This window comes from Ascaphus truei, chromosome 14 (genome assembly GCF_040206685.1).
Source record: "Ascaphus truei isolate aAscTru1 chromosome 14, aAscTru1.hap1, whole genome shotgun sequence".
NCBI lineage: Eukaryota > Metazoa > Chordata > Amphibia > Anura > Ascaphidae > Ascaphus > Ascaphus truei.
The window spans coordinates 47609013-47629341 of record NC_134496.1 but is presented as its reverse complement, the minus strand read 5'-3'; the positions used below and the strand labels follow the sequence as shown (position 1 = coordinate 47629341).

Below are 20329 nucleotides of genomic sequence, written 5' to 3'. Positions count from 1 at the left end.
ATGAGTTTTAATTTGCCTTTATTTTGAAATCCTCTCCTAGCTATCAATTAAATGAAAGAGTGACTTCATATAATATTTGCAGGGCTCACTGAACACTTCTTTATAACTATATATAACTATATAAAACTAAATCATTGGATGATATTTCACTTGGGTTTTTTGTTTGCCTTCCTCTGGATCAATATACTGTAAGTACGGATATAGGATAAAGTATCTGTCGTCTAAATTTAGAATAGGTTGAACTTGATGACCTATGTCTTTTTTCAACCTCATCTACTATGTAACTATGTTACTACAGTATGTAACTCTTCCCACGTTGCTAAATCATTGGAATCGTGGCAGAACTGTTTCTTTAGTGCAAGCCTAGGGGTGTGAAGTTGGTCCTTATGGACCCAAGAACACTCTTCGGGGCGAAGCCCTCCAATGAACAAGGTACTGGATTTTGCCACAGGTGAGTCTGGAGGCCAAGACGGTTTGTACTTCAAACTCCTGTTGTCCCTCAACCAAGAGGGGTTCAGGCAGGGAGATCGAAGCGGCAGACTGAGGGTCCTGTATGAAGGGTTTGAGCAGTGACGTATAGAACACAGATGGAATCTTCATAGAAGCTGGCAACCGTAGCCAGTAGGCCACTGGATTGACTTTCTCGATAATGGGAAAAGGGCCAATGTACCTCAGCACCAATTTAGCTGTGGGAACCGTCAATCAGAAGTTTTTTGTGGACAACCATACCTTTTGTCCCGGGTTGTACGTTGGAGTCTCGCAACGATGTCGGTCAGCCTGTTTTTTCTACGTAGAGACTGCCTTAGGGAAATTCTCCTGAATCTTAGCCCAGGACTCTTGAAGATGCAGAAACTGGTTATCTGCTGCTGGTACCTACACTACCGACACACTTTATTGCTCATCGGCCAGATCCGCAAGCCGGGAGATTTCCCGGCTTGCTAGTGGCCGCCCCTCGGCGTGCCGCGCGTCACCGACGTGTGTACGCCCACAAAATGTGTACGCCCACAAATGTGTACGCCCACAAAAAAAGCACTATATATATATATATTGATATATATAGATATATACATATATTGTACTGTATTCTGTCTATATCATTACCTAAAGTGTTGTGGAATATGAACATACAGGTAGAACTTCCAAGCAAATAACATCTTCTATGAACATGCACAGATCATGTTACCAATAAAATATGCATATTTTCCGATTTATTTGTATATGATTATATGTACACACAATAGAAGTATTGTTACAACCCCCTAATCATTGATCAGTTGTGTAGCTGTTTTAATTAGCTGAAGGTTTCAAGCTTCAACCACTTAGAGAAATAGGTAGAGTTGATTTTAATAGACACAGGACATTAAAAAAAATGGTGCAGTGCTTGCTAAACTGGTAAAAGTTTGCGGGTATAGAGTATATGGGTGCCACTATACAAAAATGTATACGTTTACACGTACAAATATACACATTTGTCACTGATATTTATCTATCATTTATCTTATCATACAAGGTGGATTTTTCATTACTATTAACTGCACAGATGTGCATCTTTATAACCTAAGCATGAGCTCAAGTGTGGGGGTGGGCTGCTAAAAATGGGTGTACTATATCCTTATTTTGTCTTTCCACCCGAGCTCCACTTTCCTCTCTCTCACCATGATCTTTTCCTGCCCGCTTCCCTGGTCTTCTTTTTTGTCTGCCCCCCACCCCCCTCACCCCCTCTTCCGTCTGCCCTCCACCCCCCTCACCCCTCTTCCGTCTGCCCCAAGATCTCATTTCTTTTCTACCTATATACAGTGACCATTTGTGTTAGCATGCTGTTGGAGAGAGTGGAAGAGCGAGTAATGGGGTTAATGGAGGAGTATAGCAGTTAATGTGGCCTGTGATGTCCGGCATATCTCCTTATCCTCTCTCCTAAACAATATACTCAAGATCCTGTGAGAGGGGTGGTTTTTTACTCAGTGGGACAGTGTGTCTTGTAAGCTCCCAAGTCTGCACTCCTGTTCCGTGGCACTGCAACGGTCACCCACATGGTACCAATTGATGCGGGGACTTTTGGGGTGCACACCTGTCTTCAAATGTCTCTGAACACAAGTGCCCTAATTATTGCTGTGGGAATTGGTCCCTTCAAAGTTAGCAGAGCAAGGTCACCAATAAGGCCACGGCCCCAGTCACTGCGTTCACGCGCGCGTCAGAGTGCCTGGCAGCGCGTGCATCAGTTTCAGCCGTAATCTGTGGTCTAGGGGCCGTGATGGGATGCGTGTCTTGACAAGCCATAGAAAAAAGAAGAGGTTGTAAAGACAAGATGTACATGGGGGGAGGGGGGGCGTGGCTGGTTCCCCCTCATTGGCTAAACTTCCGCCGTGACGTGGCCATCGCTCGCCCGCCGCGCCACAAGTCAAATATCGTGACTTTTGAAAATGTGGTCGCGCATTGCGCTTTCTGCAGGCACGCAGGTATTGACTGGGGCCGGTCCCATACAGGGCCATACTTTGGGTGCGCCGTGTCAGCGGGCGGGGACAAGGCCTAATACTGTTACTGCAACATCAGGTGCCTTGTTATGGCCAACTCTCCTTATTCAAGTAGCGGACTCCCCGTAACTCACTAAAAACAACATTCTTTTGTTCATTTTTTATTTTCTCCCTGAAAACAAATCCCTCAACTAATGAGAGATCTCCCGCATCTTCCTACCAAACGTCTCTGGAAACAGTTTTCAGAGGTCGGACAGTTTGATCCAAGACCAAAACTCCTTGACCACGCGCCATTGGGCACGAAACGCGTCGGAAAATCCATTGACCTTCTGGATGAATCAAATAATACAACTAATCAATACTTTTTAACTGACGCTGGTCTCCAGAAGATTGTGTATCTCTTTTTTAAACTTCTACTTCCTTTGGCCAGCATGATGGCTATGAGGCTTCCTGTGCCCAGATTACAAGGAAGTTGATGAGGGGTTCATAGCCTGGATGTGTTCCTGCCCTGTGCAATTGCTGCTGTAGCAGCAGTAGCAGCAGTTCTCCTGCTCACCTCTGGAGGCGCTTGTGCATTAGTTTTCAGAGCACAGGCAGCACATTAAAGTTCCAGCAGCCTGTGTGTTAGAAGCAGCCAGGCTCTCTGCTCTCTGCATGTTGGAAGCGGAGCAAACGGGCTCCAGCAGATAAAAAAATCCCTGCCTCACTGAGCACTGCTGTGAAATCAATGGACCGGCCATCAGCACTGATATCCCAGGTCAATATTCCGTCGAGAGAAATCCAGGATCGGTAGGATTATGAGATTAAAGACAAGGGGATAAGGCTTGATCGCACATTAATATTAATATATATATATAGATATATATATATTTATATATATATATATACACACACACATATATATATATATAACTATGTATATATGTAGTGGTCGGATTTACAAGGAGTTGATGATTTTATTGTTGCCTTGTGAAGGATGCACAGAGTGTGTGATGCTGATCGTGGGATCCTCAATCACTGAGGAATGAAGAAGAGAGGACTCATCACCCAGCATTAAGATTGCAGAGATTGCAGGGTGCAGAAATAACCTGGTAAATACTTTCAAGCTGTCAGGCTTGTGTTTTGCATGGACATGTAGGGGAGGGGGGTACCCGCAGGGATGGGGGAGGGGGGGAGGGGGGTTGTTTGTCACAGGGAGGGTGGGAGAGAAGGGGGTGGGGGTGATCAAAAAATCCCCTTCAACTTTCTTTAGGTGAAATCTTGCCATGTCCTAGAACTGGCACAGATGCTGATAGGGCTCAGTTTGTATCTTCTTTCCCATAGCAGCAAAAAGGGACCAGTTCTAGATGAGCATATATATATATATTATACAGGCATTTAAAAGTAGGCAGTTTTTTTTCCACATATATCAGTTATATGGGAACATACACAGATTTAGCATCATTATAATGTTATGGTGGATATATATATATATTAACCCTTTTTGATGCAGATGCATTTGAGAAAGGGTTAATGAAAATAATTTCTAATGGGGTTAGTTTCAAAGCAAAAAAATATTGTAATTGCTTCATGTTTGAGCCTCTCTTGTGATTCTGGAAAATGATCCCCATTTGGGTTTTGTTACATAGAATTACATCTTCACAAAGAATGATAAATGGCCTTATTTGGCTCAGTTTTGCAGCCAAGAGTTGCTTAGCACTGTATTTACACGCATGTTTGACACTCTCTTTGTTTGCTCACCAAGACAATATTTTAGTACTGGTTCCCACAAATGACACTACTGAAGGTGCAAAGCCCTGCAGTCAGTTGTAGCAGTCTTTATTATTGTGCTTGTTGCATTTTGCTTTGCTCTGAGCAGAACCCCAGTTAATGTAATAACATAGACTGCAAAATAAGGTTTTTCTTTTGGAGAAGGGAGGGAAAGAGAGATTAAGTAGAGGCTGTTGAATGGTACTACAACGAGGTTGTTCAGCTTTTATTTTATTAAGAGTTTTACAATAAAATATGTTCCAGCAAAATAGCATCTGTGTATGGACGGTCTGAATCATAGATGTGCTGTAGCTTTGTTTGTTGCAAGGTGGTGTAATGGGCTTTATTTAAAGAATATAGTATGTCACAGTTTGGGCATGGATAGGAAATGTGGATCTTAAAACCGATCAGGAATCTTACATACAGTACATACTGCTTTTTTCCCCCCTGCATGAACTAAACCCTTGCAAGACAAGATCTTTTTGTGAAAAATCTCCAACCACAGATGTAATCACCTAGCACTACAGTATATACTGTATATATGGGGAAATACAGTTCTTTGTATGCCTTGTGCATTTAGTTGTGTGCAATAAAAGGTTGTACATTGAAACTTCAGTTTATAAAACCAATTGTGTGTACAGCATGTGTATACTAATTAGAGACTTTTGCTATCCATAGTGGATTTATGATAGCAGTAGTGTGATGCTTTGGAAAACAGCCTTTAAATAACAAATCTTTCAAGCATTTTCAGCAATATGACTGGTGAAGTTGCATTTGCTGAAATTCTCTTTGCTTGGGAAACTGCATAAGGATGTCCTCGTATCAAATACAATAGCAATCAATTCCCAGCAGGTTAAGAAAAAATATTACTATCTTAGATTACTATATATTAATGGATTTATAATTAAAGCTAGTAGTGACCTCATGAAGCAATGATACAGTAGCACAGTATCTGAAATCGGTTAAATGTCTCACATGATGCCCTAAGAATGTGCAAATCATTGTTGTATGCAGGCAAAACTGATACATTAAACTCAGACACTGTCCTGCAATGGGCACTGTAAATAAGATTTTTGACATTTGTGAACTTTACATTCATTTTTAATAGGGGGATGTGGTTGTAATATTCACCTAAAATCAATTGGCAAGAACTCTACGTGTGACAAGGTGTAGAAAGAATGGCTTAAATATCACATTTATTACAGTTGAATTATAACAACCTACTGGGCTTCAGGTTGAGTTCTCATGTACGTTACACATTCATGATGTAAAGCTATTTGAAATCATGTGTGTATTGTGAAGATGTTGAGATTAGCAATCAATAAAAAAATCTCCATATCAAACAATGGCAAAGATGTAAATGTATTATCAGTTATTTGTGTAAGCATTTGATTGTATCAGTATGCAGTTTTCTACAGTAAACAAACATGCATCATCTTTGGCTATGACTTTTAGAGGATTAGAGATCTCACATTTGTAATTGCATTCTGAAACCACACAATGTACATGCGATGAAATAATATATCATCCATCAGCACTGCAAGAGTTCACAGGCATGTTCATAAAGCAATGGTGAGACACCTTGTAAAGCAGTTCATTTGAAGGTTCATTTTTAATGGAGTCGTTTTTGGTCCAACCTCAATAATGCTAGTGAACATTGCGTTTGTGCGATAATTATGTTCTGCATTGAAAGAAGAAAATGTACACAACTGTATTTTTAGTACATTACATGTACATTAAATGTACATTACGTAAGGAGTGGCTCAGTGAGTAAAGACACTGACTGTTAACCATGGACACTGAGTTTGAATCGAGAGCCTGGTTCAATTCCCGGTGTCGGCTCCTTGTGACCTTGGGCAAGTCACTTTATCTCCCTGTGCCTCAGGCTCCAAAAACATAGATTGTAAGCTCATTTTGGCAGGTGCTGTGTCTGTAACATTCCCATGTGCTGTGTACTGTCCCATAGGGGGAAAAGCACTGCATGAAATAAAACATTTATTATTATGTATATTGTCGAAACTGTTCAATACAAATCCCTAGAGAACAGTCATGTTTCCCCTATGCCCATTATTTGCCTATTTTTTAAGAAAGTCACTACTCTGGAACAAGTGTTTATGTTGCATTATAATTAATAACAAAGCATGCCTTTTAGACAGTCTGAATATATCTCTAAATATATTATATTTCTAAATATATGATATATGGTGCACACATTGGTGGATTGCCCTATTGGGCGTTCGGAGTTGGTGCTGCGGCTCCCTAGGAGTGGTGTCCGGTGGCCGGTAGCTCCCCAACTGCGTGACCACATGCAGTAATCTCACTCTTCCTGTCGGTGCCGGGATCCAACTTCCGCCCAACCGGAGGAGACAGCTGGAGGAGCTGGAGGAGCTGCAGAACCACTACTCAACCCAAACTGTGTGTGGGAGTGTGAGAAGTGGGTCTCTTACCTTCTCCAGTGCAGCCCTCGTGACTCTGTGACGCTGCAGGAGGAGGGCTGCTCTTCACGGAATCACTCAGTCTAGTTAGTATCCGGAACCCGTTCCTGGTAGGACCTGTGTCTGAAGTTTCATAAAGTACTAAAGAGGAAAAAGTCCTAAATACCCACATAGAGCAAAACGATTTGACAGCAGTATTTTACAAAGAGATGCATGTCTCATCAACGGCAGCCACACAAACATTGCATAATTGTTTTTTCCGAAAATGCCTTCTTAAGACTCATTTATGGTGAAAATCCATTGCCTTTATTTCTAAGGAAACAGGCAATGCATCAAAACACAGCGACGTTTCAGGCTAACAATACCTACCTGATGAAAGGCCAATTGTGCGGCTGGAACGTCACTGTTTTTTTGATGCTTCGAAACAGGACTTAAACGGGCGCATTTTGCTGCATTAATTTAACTGCGCGTCAATGCATCAACTTTTTTGCATTTCCATTGTTGCGCCCTGTTATCCTGAGATGACAGTGAATTTAGAAAGGAGAACAGTAGAGGGGATTCAGATTTGATAATGTCTTGTGTGATTTATGTGCGTTATTTGTGTGCAAGTTGACGATATCAATTGCAAGGTAATTTTGACCTTGTCTGCTGAACAAACTTGCATCAAGTGTGTCGTGGTTTAAAAAAAGAACATTCCGTGGATTTAACGCATACGCTGCAGTTAGTGATGGGCTACTTGGCATAACATCTCTATGAAACCAATAAACGTGATAAAAAATAGGCTCAGGATACACTGAGTTTTGAATAAGCACAAACTGAAAACCCTTACAGAAAAGGAAACACTGTATTGTGAAGGACCTACTCTACCATTGGATATGGCTCCATACCTTCTAAGCACTGATACTGTATTTCATAAGAAACATTCCACTGCCAGAAGGCACCTTACGGCCAGTTTAAGTGAAGGAGTTGTATGGTGTGTTCCAGTGCCGGAAGGTATCTTATGGTAGAACACTGCTGAGTAAATATGGACCGTTGTGCTTTGTAATGTACAGTGCAGATCACACCATGCATGGTCATTATACTTCCATGGGTACGTGCAGTTAGATGACACGGCATATCTGGCAGGCAGCTTCTTCAATGGGTACAGAACACTAATAATGATGTGAATGATACATTCAGCTATTTATATGACACAAGCAACAGTCAAGAATAATGTAAAGTGACAAACACTACAGAACCCAGATTTGTACTGTACTTTAGAATATATATATATATATATATATATATATATATATATGAATATATATGTAAACTTTACATATGTATACACACATTCTCATATACATTCTCTCTCTCTCTGTGTATACATATGTAAAGTGTGTATTTGTAAAATAAAGGAGGGCACACAAGTTCAGATTTTGAAAAAATATATATATTTTATATAATTAAAAAAAAAAATCCAAAACCACAACACAAAAAATGTTTTAAAACCAAATCCACAACCTAAACAGGATTTTTTTTTCAAACTGAAACCAATACCAAAACCAAAAAAAACCTGCTCATTCTTAATTTTGACTCCTCAGTTTTTCAGTATATCAATATGGCTATAACCATGGAGCCACACACGTGTGCTAAATCGTTTCTTGGAGGAATGTGTATAACACAGATTGCATCTAGTTTGTCTCTTAATGCTGTGGTGTTCAGCTCCAGTCCTCGGTTCCACCAGCAGGTGAGGTTTTCAGGTTATCCCAGCCACAGCACAGGTGACTCAATCATTCCCTGCTTCAGCAGAGGTGGCTCAATCCGTCCCTGATTCAGCACTGGTGGCTCAACCAGTCCCTGCTTCAGCACTGAGCCTCTGATCTAGCCCCCTGTGCTGAAGCTGGGATATCCTCAAAATCTGACCTGTTGTGGGGGCTTGAGGGCTGGAGTTGCGCCCCCCTGTCTTAATGTACTAAAGCTTGTCAGTCATTCTGTATTCCCAATAAGTGGATCAACAGTAGGAAATTGCTACGGTACTTTCTAGAATCGTGTGTCAAGTGACTCCTTCCAAGACTGCTCTTATTGCTTCATAAAGTCACTCCTGATATTACTTACAGAAGAAATCTATACTAAGACAGTTAAAATCACATGCAAACTACGCACTGAATACATTGATACAAATGGCGCATATTCTGCCGGACATGTTTAAGGTTACGCAATATCCTCTTGATGATAAATACATTACTGGAGATACAGTATGTGTAGTGAAATGTAACATAAAAGGATTTAGTAGGTAGCTTCACTTTTTCATTTGGAATCAGAGTGGAGCCATCCCTGACTTGTGATGTTATTAATGATTCTGGGAAGGTCAGATAGGCTACAGCAGGGGGGCTCAACCCCAGTCCTGACGACCCCCCAACAGGTCAGGTTTTAAGGCTATCCCAGCTTCAGCACAGGTGGCTCAATCAGTGGCTCAGTCGAAGATTGAGCCACCTATGCTGAAGCTGGGATATCCTTAAAACCTGACCTGTTTGGGCTGGTGCTGGGATATCCTTAAAACCTGACTTGCTGGGGGGTCTTGAAGACTGGAGTTGGACTTCATATACCTCTGGCACTGATTACGGACCTCTCTGGTTCCAGTTTTGTTTCGGGGAAAGCACAAACCAGTTCTAGAAGTCTTCATACTGCTTTCTAAGGGACGGAGCAAAGGGCAAAGGACAGGCTTGTGCTATTCTAGAAGAATCGGATATCAGCCTGCCTCAGCCTCTCTTATACCTCTGGAGCAGTATTTTATACCACAACCCAAAGGTATTTGGGTTCTTGCTCTAGGAGAAAAAGTAAGGAGATATATATAATATAAGGATTCCATCTTTTTTTTAATCACTTACATTTTTATTGAGGATGCAATCTTTTAAAGTCACTTGATCATACCAAATACCACAGCATTTTAATTTAAGCACATATGTGTTGTAAAGGACTTTGGTTATTATATGTATGCAAGCAAAATGTAGCTGCTTTCTAGAGCAAGCTTACTACTGACCATATGCTACTGTATATAAATCTTTTAGTCATACTTGTTCAGGAATGGTATACAATTTCTAAGAACATTCTGACTGGCAGCTTTAGTGCAAAAGTCAAACAACAGATTACAAAGTAGCATAAATATTCTCTTGGTCTAATGCCTTTGAGGTCAGACAGGTGAAACTCTGAGACACCGCTGCTCCACTTCACTCTGGCTCAGTACTCCAATCTCTGATATACAATAAAACACTATTTTGGCACCATTGTTAAAGCAGCAATACTGGTTTCATTTATTGTTTAATTTTTTTATTACATGATTGAAGCTGGTGGTCTCCGGAGCTGAACCCCTATTAATTTCAGCTCCGGGGACCCCCTGCTTCCAGAGATACTTACCTGTATCTCTGTACAGAGAGTTTAAAGATCCTGGTCAGTTGGGCCAATAGGAAGCAGCACCAGGTGACATCACAACTTCCTATTGGCCCGCGTGACACAGGACATTTAAACACCGCAATTTAGTTAGGCACACAGTTCCCTGGCTGTATAGATACCGGCCACGCCACAGAGATAAGCATCTCTGGAAGCTGGGGGTCCCTGGATATGAGATTTACACAGTTCAGATCCGGAGACCCCCTGCTTTAATCCTGTAATAAGATACATAATTAATAAACAATACATTAAACCTGTATTGCTGCTTTTAACAACAAGCACTTTGCAAAGTTCACCTTTGTACACTTTATTTTATACTGTTTCTTAATTTCCAACTGTAATATAAAAAAACACTGAAAAGGTATTAATATTAGTTAATTATTCAGCATCTGTTTGTACTGTGATGCTTTACTATTAATTAGTTAGATTGCTCCAGGACATCAGTATATTAAATGATATCAGTAGGTGCTCAGAATTACATCTAAGGTAGATTAACTTGAGGTGAATCCAATGCAGTTCATTATGCCCACTGGTAATGTGCAGTTCTGTATTGGATCACGGATCTTCATACAACCTATATAATAGACTTATTATCATTTTTAGCATACAAGTCTAACATTTTCCCCATTGTATATAAAACAGATTTTGCTTTTAAAGTATTATTAAACTATACAGAGAAAAAAATTCCTAGAGTATTAAAAATACCAAGTATAGAGAGTACTTGGGGATAATAGGTTATATGGGATACTATCTGTTTTAACGGACGTTCTGTAGTTTATATGATAATCTACCACTGATTTAGCCATGGGTATCCTATTATCAATACTGTGTTGGTCCTATTGATTTATTATTAGCTCATTAGTTTGAATCTACATTCTCTATCAACTCCTTCATGGATTAAATGTTTGCTAGCAAATGTAGCTTTTTATATTTCCATATAAATCTCTGCATTGACTACACGATGGACACAGCATTGTGTGTACAGTTGTCATTGTGCAACTTAAAGCCTCCTAGCAAAATAACGACTCCAGGGCAAGTACTGACTACACTATGTGTTGGAGGTGATTCAAGCAATGAAGGGGAAGATCTGATATGGATAATGTGGGCACGTTTTAACTGCTTCCTTGACTGATTGCCAAGACAACTGATTTCTATTTCACCTTTGTCTCACAATTCCTCGACAGAATGAGGAGTATCTTTTGAACGATATGGGCGAGGAGAATTGACGGTATTTGCTGTGAACTTCTCTATATCTGTTTATCTAAAGTGGCTATGATGTGATTAGAATACAACTCAGTCAAGGAGTTTGGCCCAAAAGAACATAAAACAAATGGGTACCAGAAATCAGAACTAAGTATAATACTGGATATGCTCTCAAGAATAGATATACAGCATCTTTCAAAATATAGTATTAAACGGCAGCAATTTCAGAACTGCGGATAAGAAATGTAAACCTAATAATATTGATTATTATAACTGAAAAAAGGCAAGGCAGAACAGGAAAATTAATCACTTGGAACTTTTTTTTTACCTAGTCTGTTAATATGACAAATATATTTTAATTGCTGTTTGCACATTTGCATATTTTATGTATTGTCTTTCCCTCACCGCGGGAATCTTTTGCATATTTTAGAATGACCTTCCTTAATCCTCCCTGCTCTCTTGGGTATTCAGTTTATTAAGTTGCCTATCAGGGGAAAGTGGGGGGTTGTATTATAGAAATACTATTAAAATTCCTACTCCTACACTGAAAGTCTGCTGTATGAAGCTAACAAGGGCAAATGTCAACGATGTGTGGTTAAAATTAATTGAACCAGTGCTATTCTCCAAAGGGTGCATCTTCAAGGTTGTAAGTGGCAAGTTGTATGAGTTATAGGGACTGAAGCACAACCTCTGATGGTCACTTACTCACAATTACATACAGTACTCAATTCTTGGGTTATGCTTGCATTTGAGAAATACTTTGTATATGCTGAAATGGAAAATTACAGCTCAATGGGTAACCAATTACCAACAATAAATTGTTTTCTTTTCATGATATTTTTACGTTAGGTTTCCCAAGGGACTGGATGCTAATGAGTTGGATTGCATACAAATGTACACGCATTACACTGTGATTTACTACACCCCCCGTAGATCTTATTGATATCAGCAGGAGCTATTACACCTGACTGTATAAGGGATCCAGTTTCAATGGTTTTGTCGTGAAGACTGTTAAAAAGAAGAAAATACATTTGTTGGTGTCATGATGTTGTAGCTACAAATAATAATGAAAAACACCCATTTTTGAGAAATAATCCCCACCCTTTTTTTGTGGTCACTTCAATGTCCGGCCTTTACAGTACATCTTTGACTAAATGTCTACGGACTGGGGATATACGCGAAACAGTCAAAATCCATTTCCCGGAATTTCACGAGCTTTCCATTTCAAAATCCGTTCCACGGTTTAAAATCCATCGATGGAATGTTCCAGTTTCAATTCGTGCGGATGAATCCAAAAACCGCCGCTGGATAAAATCAGCACGGGGGCTTAAGAATCCAATCCGCGGATTCCGCAATCCATTGGCGGAGATTTAAAAAAAGGCTTCGAACGGATGGCGGAATCCGCGGAGTGGATTGTCAGTGAGATAACAAAAAATCGGCAAAGACGAATCGCCCTTTTTGGGACTAATGCGCGGGAATCCGCGAAACCAAAGGAACTGGCCGATGAAAGGCGGATCCAAATCCGCAAAAACTACTCGCCCATCTCTATTAATGACAGTCTTTATACCAGTTCAGCTGTGTACACTCTGTCAATCCACTCTGCAAACTGCAAACCCGTCCTAACAATTTATTCCCGTCACCGTCAACAGTTTTGACAACGGTTTAGCCGATCAAGCTATAGTTAAATTGCTACCAAAGGTTTGGAAACACAATCAAGGGAACATGCTGTATTAATGGTTCTGATTACCAAAAATGTGGCTTATTTTCCACATGTCAGGCTCACCTCTACAAAGTATTTTTACTGCATGTAAGTAGGGCCCTTCATCACAGAATAATTGTAGCTGTTCCCAAGCTGTAAGATCCATTCAATAGAATAGCCGCTGCTTCCATTTCATAAATAAGAACCTTAATGTCTACACAGCCAATTAAGATGAAGCATCACTGTGAACACAGAGCAATAATGGCCTGAGGTGAGCATCACGACCACAGTCACTGCTGCCAGCTGCGATTTCCCACATACCAGCACCTCTCCTGAAATTGTGTACAGACTACATGGAAACTTCCTATTACATTCGTATTCCTCTCTGCAAGTGAGGATAGATGATTTTAATTATGACCATTTGCCGTGCATGCTGGCCATGTAATATTGTGATGGATAGACAAACGTGTGTGCCTGGTCTTGTGTTTTGCTCGCAGAAGGGTTAGAGTGTGTGCATCCAACCGCCCACCCTTCTGAGAACACCGGCCAATACCCTTTAACTTTATATGTTTGATGTTGTTTTTGATGCTTTTATAGAACTCTACAACCTTACAACCCCAGTTCTTTCTTTTATCTTTAATTTTCTGGCTGGATGGCTTTATGTAACCGTCAGGCTAACTGAGCGCATTCCTCTCTCACCCACTATTATTTTCTCATTTTATTCTACGTTATTGGGCTTAATGTATAAAACAAAAAATCAGGGTGTGTGTGGGCACATGGTATGCCCCTTGACTTTATAGAAGGGTTTTGTTCTTTGTACTCTTAACTCCTTGACTGCCAGAGAACGACAGACAGCAGTTAGCCAAGCATTTTTATCATATTTATGTATGATTTCATTTTTACATGAAGATAATCTGCCGTACAAAGCTGTCCTGCCGGCTTTACAGATGAAGAGACATGGCAGTATTGCTGGCTTTCACCCTCGTACTTTTTCTGGTGTGAAACCTTATGGACTTTGCAGTCACTTTCTTCTAAGGATACCCATAAAACATCCAGCAGCAAGCTGTGCAATATAGCTGTGCATTTACACAATAAATGATTATTACTAGATTGAAGCAAGGGGTCTTTGGCGCTTAAACTGTGTTAATTTCAGCTCTGCGGAGCCCCTCCTTCCAGAGATACTTACATCTGTAAGGAGATGCCGTTATCTGCAGCCAGGGAACTGTGTGCCTAATGAAATGGCGGCGTTTAAATGTCCCACGTCACGCGGGACAATAGGAAACCATGATGTCCGGGGCCTTTAAACTCCACAGAGTTGTATTGCTGCTTTAATATGTGTTATTTCAGTGTCTTTTTATATATACATATATATATATAGATATATATAAATAGAGAGAGAGAGAGATAGCGTGTGCGCGCAGGGGTCCATGGCAAAATGGATTTGAAGCAAAAGGTGGCACTGTGTGCTCGTTTGCATGTCATTTCCCATAATCCCTTGCTGCAGTGGAAGCACTGTATGTTGGGCGATAATGGTGAAATATTGTGGTAAGGGGAGAGAGGAGGAAATACCCGCATCAGCCTAATAATAATAAAGTAAATAGTGATATACTGTGGTGCAAATAGGGATGAATATATTAGTAGAAACACAAACGAAAGTTCCCTAATGAATGCACTCGCAGTAGTTAGTGTTGTGAAGATTGAATAAAAATAAATCCCTTTTAATAGTAAATAATCTAAAATAATTTTTGTATAGAGGAAATTGGTATTTAAAGTTCCTTGACCAGTCCCTTAACACACATAATAGAAAATTTAGCATATAAATGCTTATTTGGACGCTTCTTACTGTATCCTGTTTAGTCCATATATTTATTTTCAATGGAATATCCTTAGTACAACCATATATTCCCTGGGACATGAGTTTGGGCTCAAATTCTTTTGTCTTCATTTATCCATTATATGGTATTGAAATTTTTACTAAAACCCAGAGGTAATAAATATATCTCTGGGCACTCATTCACTAGAAAGTGAAGGAGCCACGTTTAGACTAACTAATATAGACTAAAGTGTAATGTCTAAACGTGGCTCCTTCACTGTCTAGTGAATTAGTGCCCAGAGATATATTTATTACCTCTGGGTTTTAGTAAAAATTTCAATACCATATAATGGATAAATTAAAACAAAAGATTTTGAGCCCAAACTCATGTCCCAGGGAATATATGGTTGTACTAAGGATATTCCATTGGCAGTAAATATATGGACTAAACAGGATACAATAAGTAAGAATTGGCCAAATAAGCATCTATTTATATGCACAATTTTATATGTATGTAGTTTAAGGGATAGGGCATGGAAATGTAAATACCAATTCCCTCTATACAAAATTATTTTAGATTATTTACTATTAAAAGGGTTTTATTTTTTTTCAATCTTCACAACACTAACTACTGCGAGTGCATTCATTAGGGTAAGATAAGGATGAGAGGCGGGGTTGCAGACCTGCCTAAGACATGCAGATGAGCATACAGTTGTATTTGCATATATATATATATATATATATATATATATATATATATATATATATATATATATATATATATATATATATATATATATATATATATGCATATATAAATCAGAGTACTCCACTGTGTGAATGTGTAACTAAATTAAAACACAAACATGCATAGAATTTATAAGCTGCGATGGTACTTGTGTTAAGGTTTTAAAAAGTCAGTTTAATTATGAAAAGCTATGTTCAGCATGAAATAACACAAATTTAACAAAAGTTGCAGCAGGAAAATAGACTAGTATTAATAAACTATACACATAGTACTGTATGCATTTGAAGTACATGAGTATATATTTTATTATATAATAAAGGCCTTCAGTAGGATGAAATTAAGATTAAACACAGATCATCATCATCATTTATTTTTTAAGTAAATACAAGCCTCCACTTAAGGGGGCATCCAATATTTTACAGTCAGTTTGAGCACAACTACAATTAAATACAATTATGTTGTTAGACAATAGTCAGACAGGAAAAGACAGAATTATAATAATACAGGGATCATTAAATGAACAGAGGATAGAAATTCAGTTTACAGACATTTCAGTGACAGTCAGCGATATGATTATGGGCATAAGTAACATTTACAGACAGGATTAAAATTGTATCAGAAGATGTAGGATAGGCCTGCAATGTGTAGAAGATGTAGGATAGGCCTGCAATGTGTTAGAAGAGGTAGGATATGCCTGTAATGTGTTACAAGAGGTATGATAGGCCTGCAATGTGTTAGAAGAGGTAGGATAGGCCTGCAATGTGTTAGAAGAGGTAGGATAGGCCTGCAATGTGTTAGAAGAGGTAGGATAGGCCTGCTATGTGTTAGAAGAGGTAGGATAGACCTGCAGTGTGTTAGAAGAGGTAGGATAGGCCTGCAATGTGTTAGAAGAGGTAGGATAGGCCTGCAATGTGTTAGAAGAGGTAGGATAGGCCTCCAATGTGTTAGAAGAGGTAGGATAGACCTGCAATGTGTTAGAAAGGTAGGATAGGCCTGCAATGTGTTAGAAGAGGTAGGATAGGCCTGCAATGTGTTAGAAGAGGTAGGATAGGCCTGCAATGTGTTAGAAGAGGTAGGATAGGCCTGCAGTGTGTTAGAAGAGGTAGGATAGGCCTGAAATGTGTTAGAAGAGGTAGGATAGGCCTGCAATGTGTTAGAAGAGGTAGGATAGGCCTGCAATGTGTTAGAAGAGGTAGGATAGGCCTGCAATGTGTTAGTAGAGTTAGGATAGGCCTGTAATTTGTTAGAAGAGGTAGGATAGGCCTGCTGTGTGTTAGAAGAGATAGGATAGGCCTGCAATGTGTTTGAAGAGGTAGGATACCCTGCAATGTGTTAGAAGAGGTAGGATAGGCCTGCAATGTGTTAGAAGAGGTAGGATAGGTTGGAACATTGGGTACAGGGGATGAGATGGTTGTTGAGTTTCAGAAGCAATAGAGCAGCTGCAACATTGCCAAAAAGCCTCAAACAGTGACACCCTTTGGCTGTCCGGCTTTAGCGGCAACGCAGATGTGGACTGAAGGGATTCTGAATGAATTCAGCAATTCAGCTGCTGTGGGCGGGGCTGATGAAACACACAGCAGCAAGAAATCCAGATGTTAACCCTTAGCACGCTGGTTCTGTGCAGGGAGCAGCAGTTCTTGGGGAACACTTTCAGATACCATCAATAAACGCTGTAGTTAAAAATGTTATCTGTCAAAGGATTAGAACTAACTTCGTAAAATATATATATATAAATAAGACCTGAAAGAATAATTATAAGCAGTGAATATTTCAGTACTGTATGACATATTCTTCTTCTTTTTCATTTTTAATTAATTAATTAATAATATTTTAATGAAACAAATACATGTACTGTATAGCTGTGCATAATTATTGCAATTTGTAAGACTGTAATAGATATATGTTATGTATTTTTTAGCAAATGACTAGACAACATAACAAGCTGTAAAGTAAGACAGCTATTAGCTGATTATAGAGTAGAACTAAAATCTCATTTGAAATGTCCATTGTATTTATAATGGCTTCTTTTAGCGCCAAAATTCTGCGTTAATTTATTTTATCTTCTAAGTGACACGTGCACTTGTGAAATATAATTGAATACCGTGACCTGTTTTCTTATTTACATTCAAATTATTTTATTTAGACAAAACATAAATGCAACCCCTGTTTATTGTGAAATTACGCATGTACAAATATGAATTTACTGCTGTCAGATGTAGATAATGAAAACACTGATCCCAGAACATAATAAGCTCCAACAACACTGCTTTTCATTCTCGTTTATTCATTTGTTTCTTTTATTATAGTAAATTACATCTTCAGTACATGTATGGCACCTGTTGATAGAATGTATTCTGTTCATATTGTATCACGTGCATCTACTTGCAGATTGCTATGTTATACTGTAAGTAGCAATATTGTATATTGCCACATTGACTCATTACCATCTTTTTTTTATTCAATATAAATGAGCCTTTCTGCTAATAATTCTGCCACCACAGAACTTGCTAAAAATAAAAAGGATACAAGAGCGTGTGAAGAAAGTTGGATTCAATGACCCAAGAGCATATTATAACTCTGCAGTGTATAAATGTATCATAGAGAATTCCTTAGTATTATGCAATACCCTGTGAAGGAGTTATCCCTTTGTTAGAAAAGTTTTAAATCTAGTTATTTCAATGCAGTTTAAAGCTTCCCTAACAACCACCTATTACTGTACAACATTTTGAATAGAGGCCAGTAACCCTTAAATATCTGCTGATTTGTCAGCACTGAGTAATCCCATATATGAGGATGACGTCAGGGATATGAGTAATCCATATTACTTGTGATGTGAAGATAAAGCAGAGGTTGTTGTTCCCATATTACCAGTTGTACTTTACCGATCTGTTTATCACACAATAGTTACGCCAGCTATACTATGTATCATGCCAACAGTGAACCAGGCACTTTCTCCATTATAGAGTACATCATGCTATAAACACTCCCTAGGTTAAATAATACGGTGGTTATGGTAGATTGTGAATTCTTAATACAGTATGAGTTTTTTGAATTGGAATTGAGACAAAAAATTGAATTGCATTTAGTATAGTTAAGAATCAGTTTATTTTCAGATTTTTTTTTAAATATGAACTCTGAAATGTGATTTTAATTTAACAAATGAACTTTTCCAGCACACGTAAAAAGAAGAAAAATGCAGTGTAAATAAGTTTTCTAATTTCTTTTAAACAAACTGTCCATTCATTGAACCATGAAATGAATTAAAGTTGTCTTATTTTACTATCATTAGAAAATATGAAATATTACAAACGCATGGTACCTTGCACAATATCTAATTATTGCTGTCCATGTTCTATTTTTCATATTAATGACTTATTCTCATTTTCTCCAGGATACAGACCTGCGGCAAACTGGATTTGATTTATAAGAGGGAAATCTGCAGTAAATGGCAGCTATTCACATATTGCTACCGTGGAAAACAGAATTGTCAATAGAATGTAGTCTGATAAATAGTGCTGAGTGAAGATGTTGCTTCAATAAGTGTGAAATCAATGGAAGATACTTGCAGTGTGAAAAGCCTTTTGAGATTTTTCTGGCAGGATCACATTTAACAAACCTGATACATTTCCTTCGATTGCCCTGTTTCACAAGTGGATACAAATAAGATTGCTTTCCTCTACAACTAAATGTGGGACTATGGCATTTTCAAGGTCCATGCAACTGAACTGCTTATGGAGAGTCACAAGGTTGCGTTTCCTACACATGCGATTGGATGCCACATTTTCACTGTGTATATTTGGATTTTTGCTTCAATTTACAACTGTATGCTCGCAAAAATTGGATGATGCTGACCCAATAGTCACAACGACCTACGGCAAAGTAAGAGGAATTAAAAAGGAACTCAACAATGAAATACTAGGGCCTGTTATTCAATTCCTTGGTGTTCCTTATGCTGCTGCACCTCTAGGGGAACGGCGATTTCAACCTCCCGAGCCTCCAACAACATGGGGAGATATCAAAAATGCTACCCAGTTTGCTCCAGTTTGTCCTCAAAACATTGTGGGAGGCAGATTGCCTGAAGTCATGCTTCCGGTTTGGTTTACTAATAACCTGGATGTAGTTTCTTCCTATGTGCAAGACCAGAATGAAGACTGTCTCTATTTAAACATATATGTTCCAACTGAGGATGGTGAGTTAATAGCGGGAGAAACAAGGACCTTTTTTTATTTTGTTGCTTTTTTCGATTCTAACCATATTAATTATGTGTGTAGGTTGCATGCATGGCTAGTTGGTGGCATGCTGGCTTTATCTATGTGCATGATGCTTTTTTTTCTGTGCGTGTATCTGTTTCTGTATTCTGTATGTTTACACTCATGTCCTTCCAAGGCACGGATACCACAGTGGAAGGTATCCCCCTTTCCCTACCTAGCTGTTGGAAGATACATTCTTGTCCATTTGCATGTGCAGGCACAACTTGGGAAACGTAACAAATGACAGACATACTGTGTAGCCACCGAGTTAGGTAGTGGTTTTGCATGCTCCTAATATCTGTTATGGAGCTCCATGTTATTCTTTAGTCTTCTATTCATTTTTCAGTAAAAAGAATATCCAAGGAATGTGCCCGGAAACCCGGCAAGAAAATATGTAGAAAAGGAGGTATGTATAAAAGTTAAACAACAATGGACAAAAAGTGCACAGAAGAAGAACAGGTTATACTGAGCAACTTAGGGAGCATTTGGTTATTTTAACATGAATTCATTGGCTGAAGCTGTTGTATAACAG

General features: G+C 39.0%; 1 protein-coding gene across 9 annotated transcripts in view; it reads left to right on the top strand.

The window, feature by feature from the left end:
* Nucleotides 1-20329, top strand: part of NLGN1 (neuroligin 1) — a 476103-nt gene that overhangs the window by 109341 nt on the left and 346433 nt on the right. For 4 of the 9 annotated variants that reach the window (XM_075570766.1, XM_075570764.1, XM_075570765.1 and 1 more), the window contains exons 1-2: nt 3090-3562; nt 18939-19736. In XM_075570766.1, the coding sequence (XP_075426881.1) occupies nt 19244-19736 (493 nt within the window). In that variant the 5' untranslated portion in view covers nt 3090-3562; nt 18939-19243. Of the gene's footprint in view, nt 1-3089; nt 3563-18938; nt 19737-20143; nt 20204-20329 lie in introns of those variants that run through there. The other 5 variants (XM_075570762.1, XM_075570758.1, XM_075570759.1 and 2 more) reach the window with 3 other exon arrangements.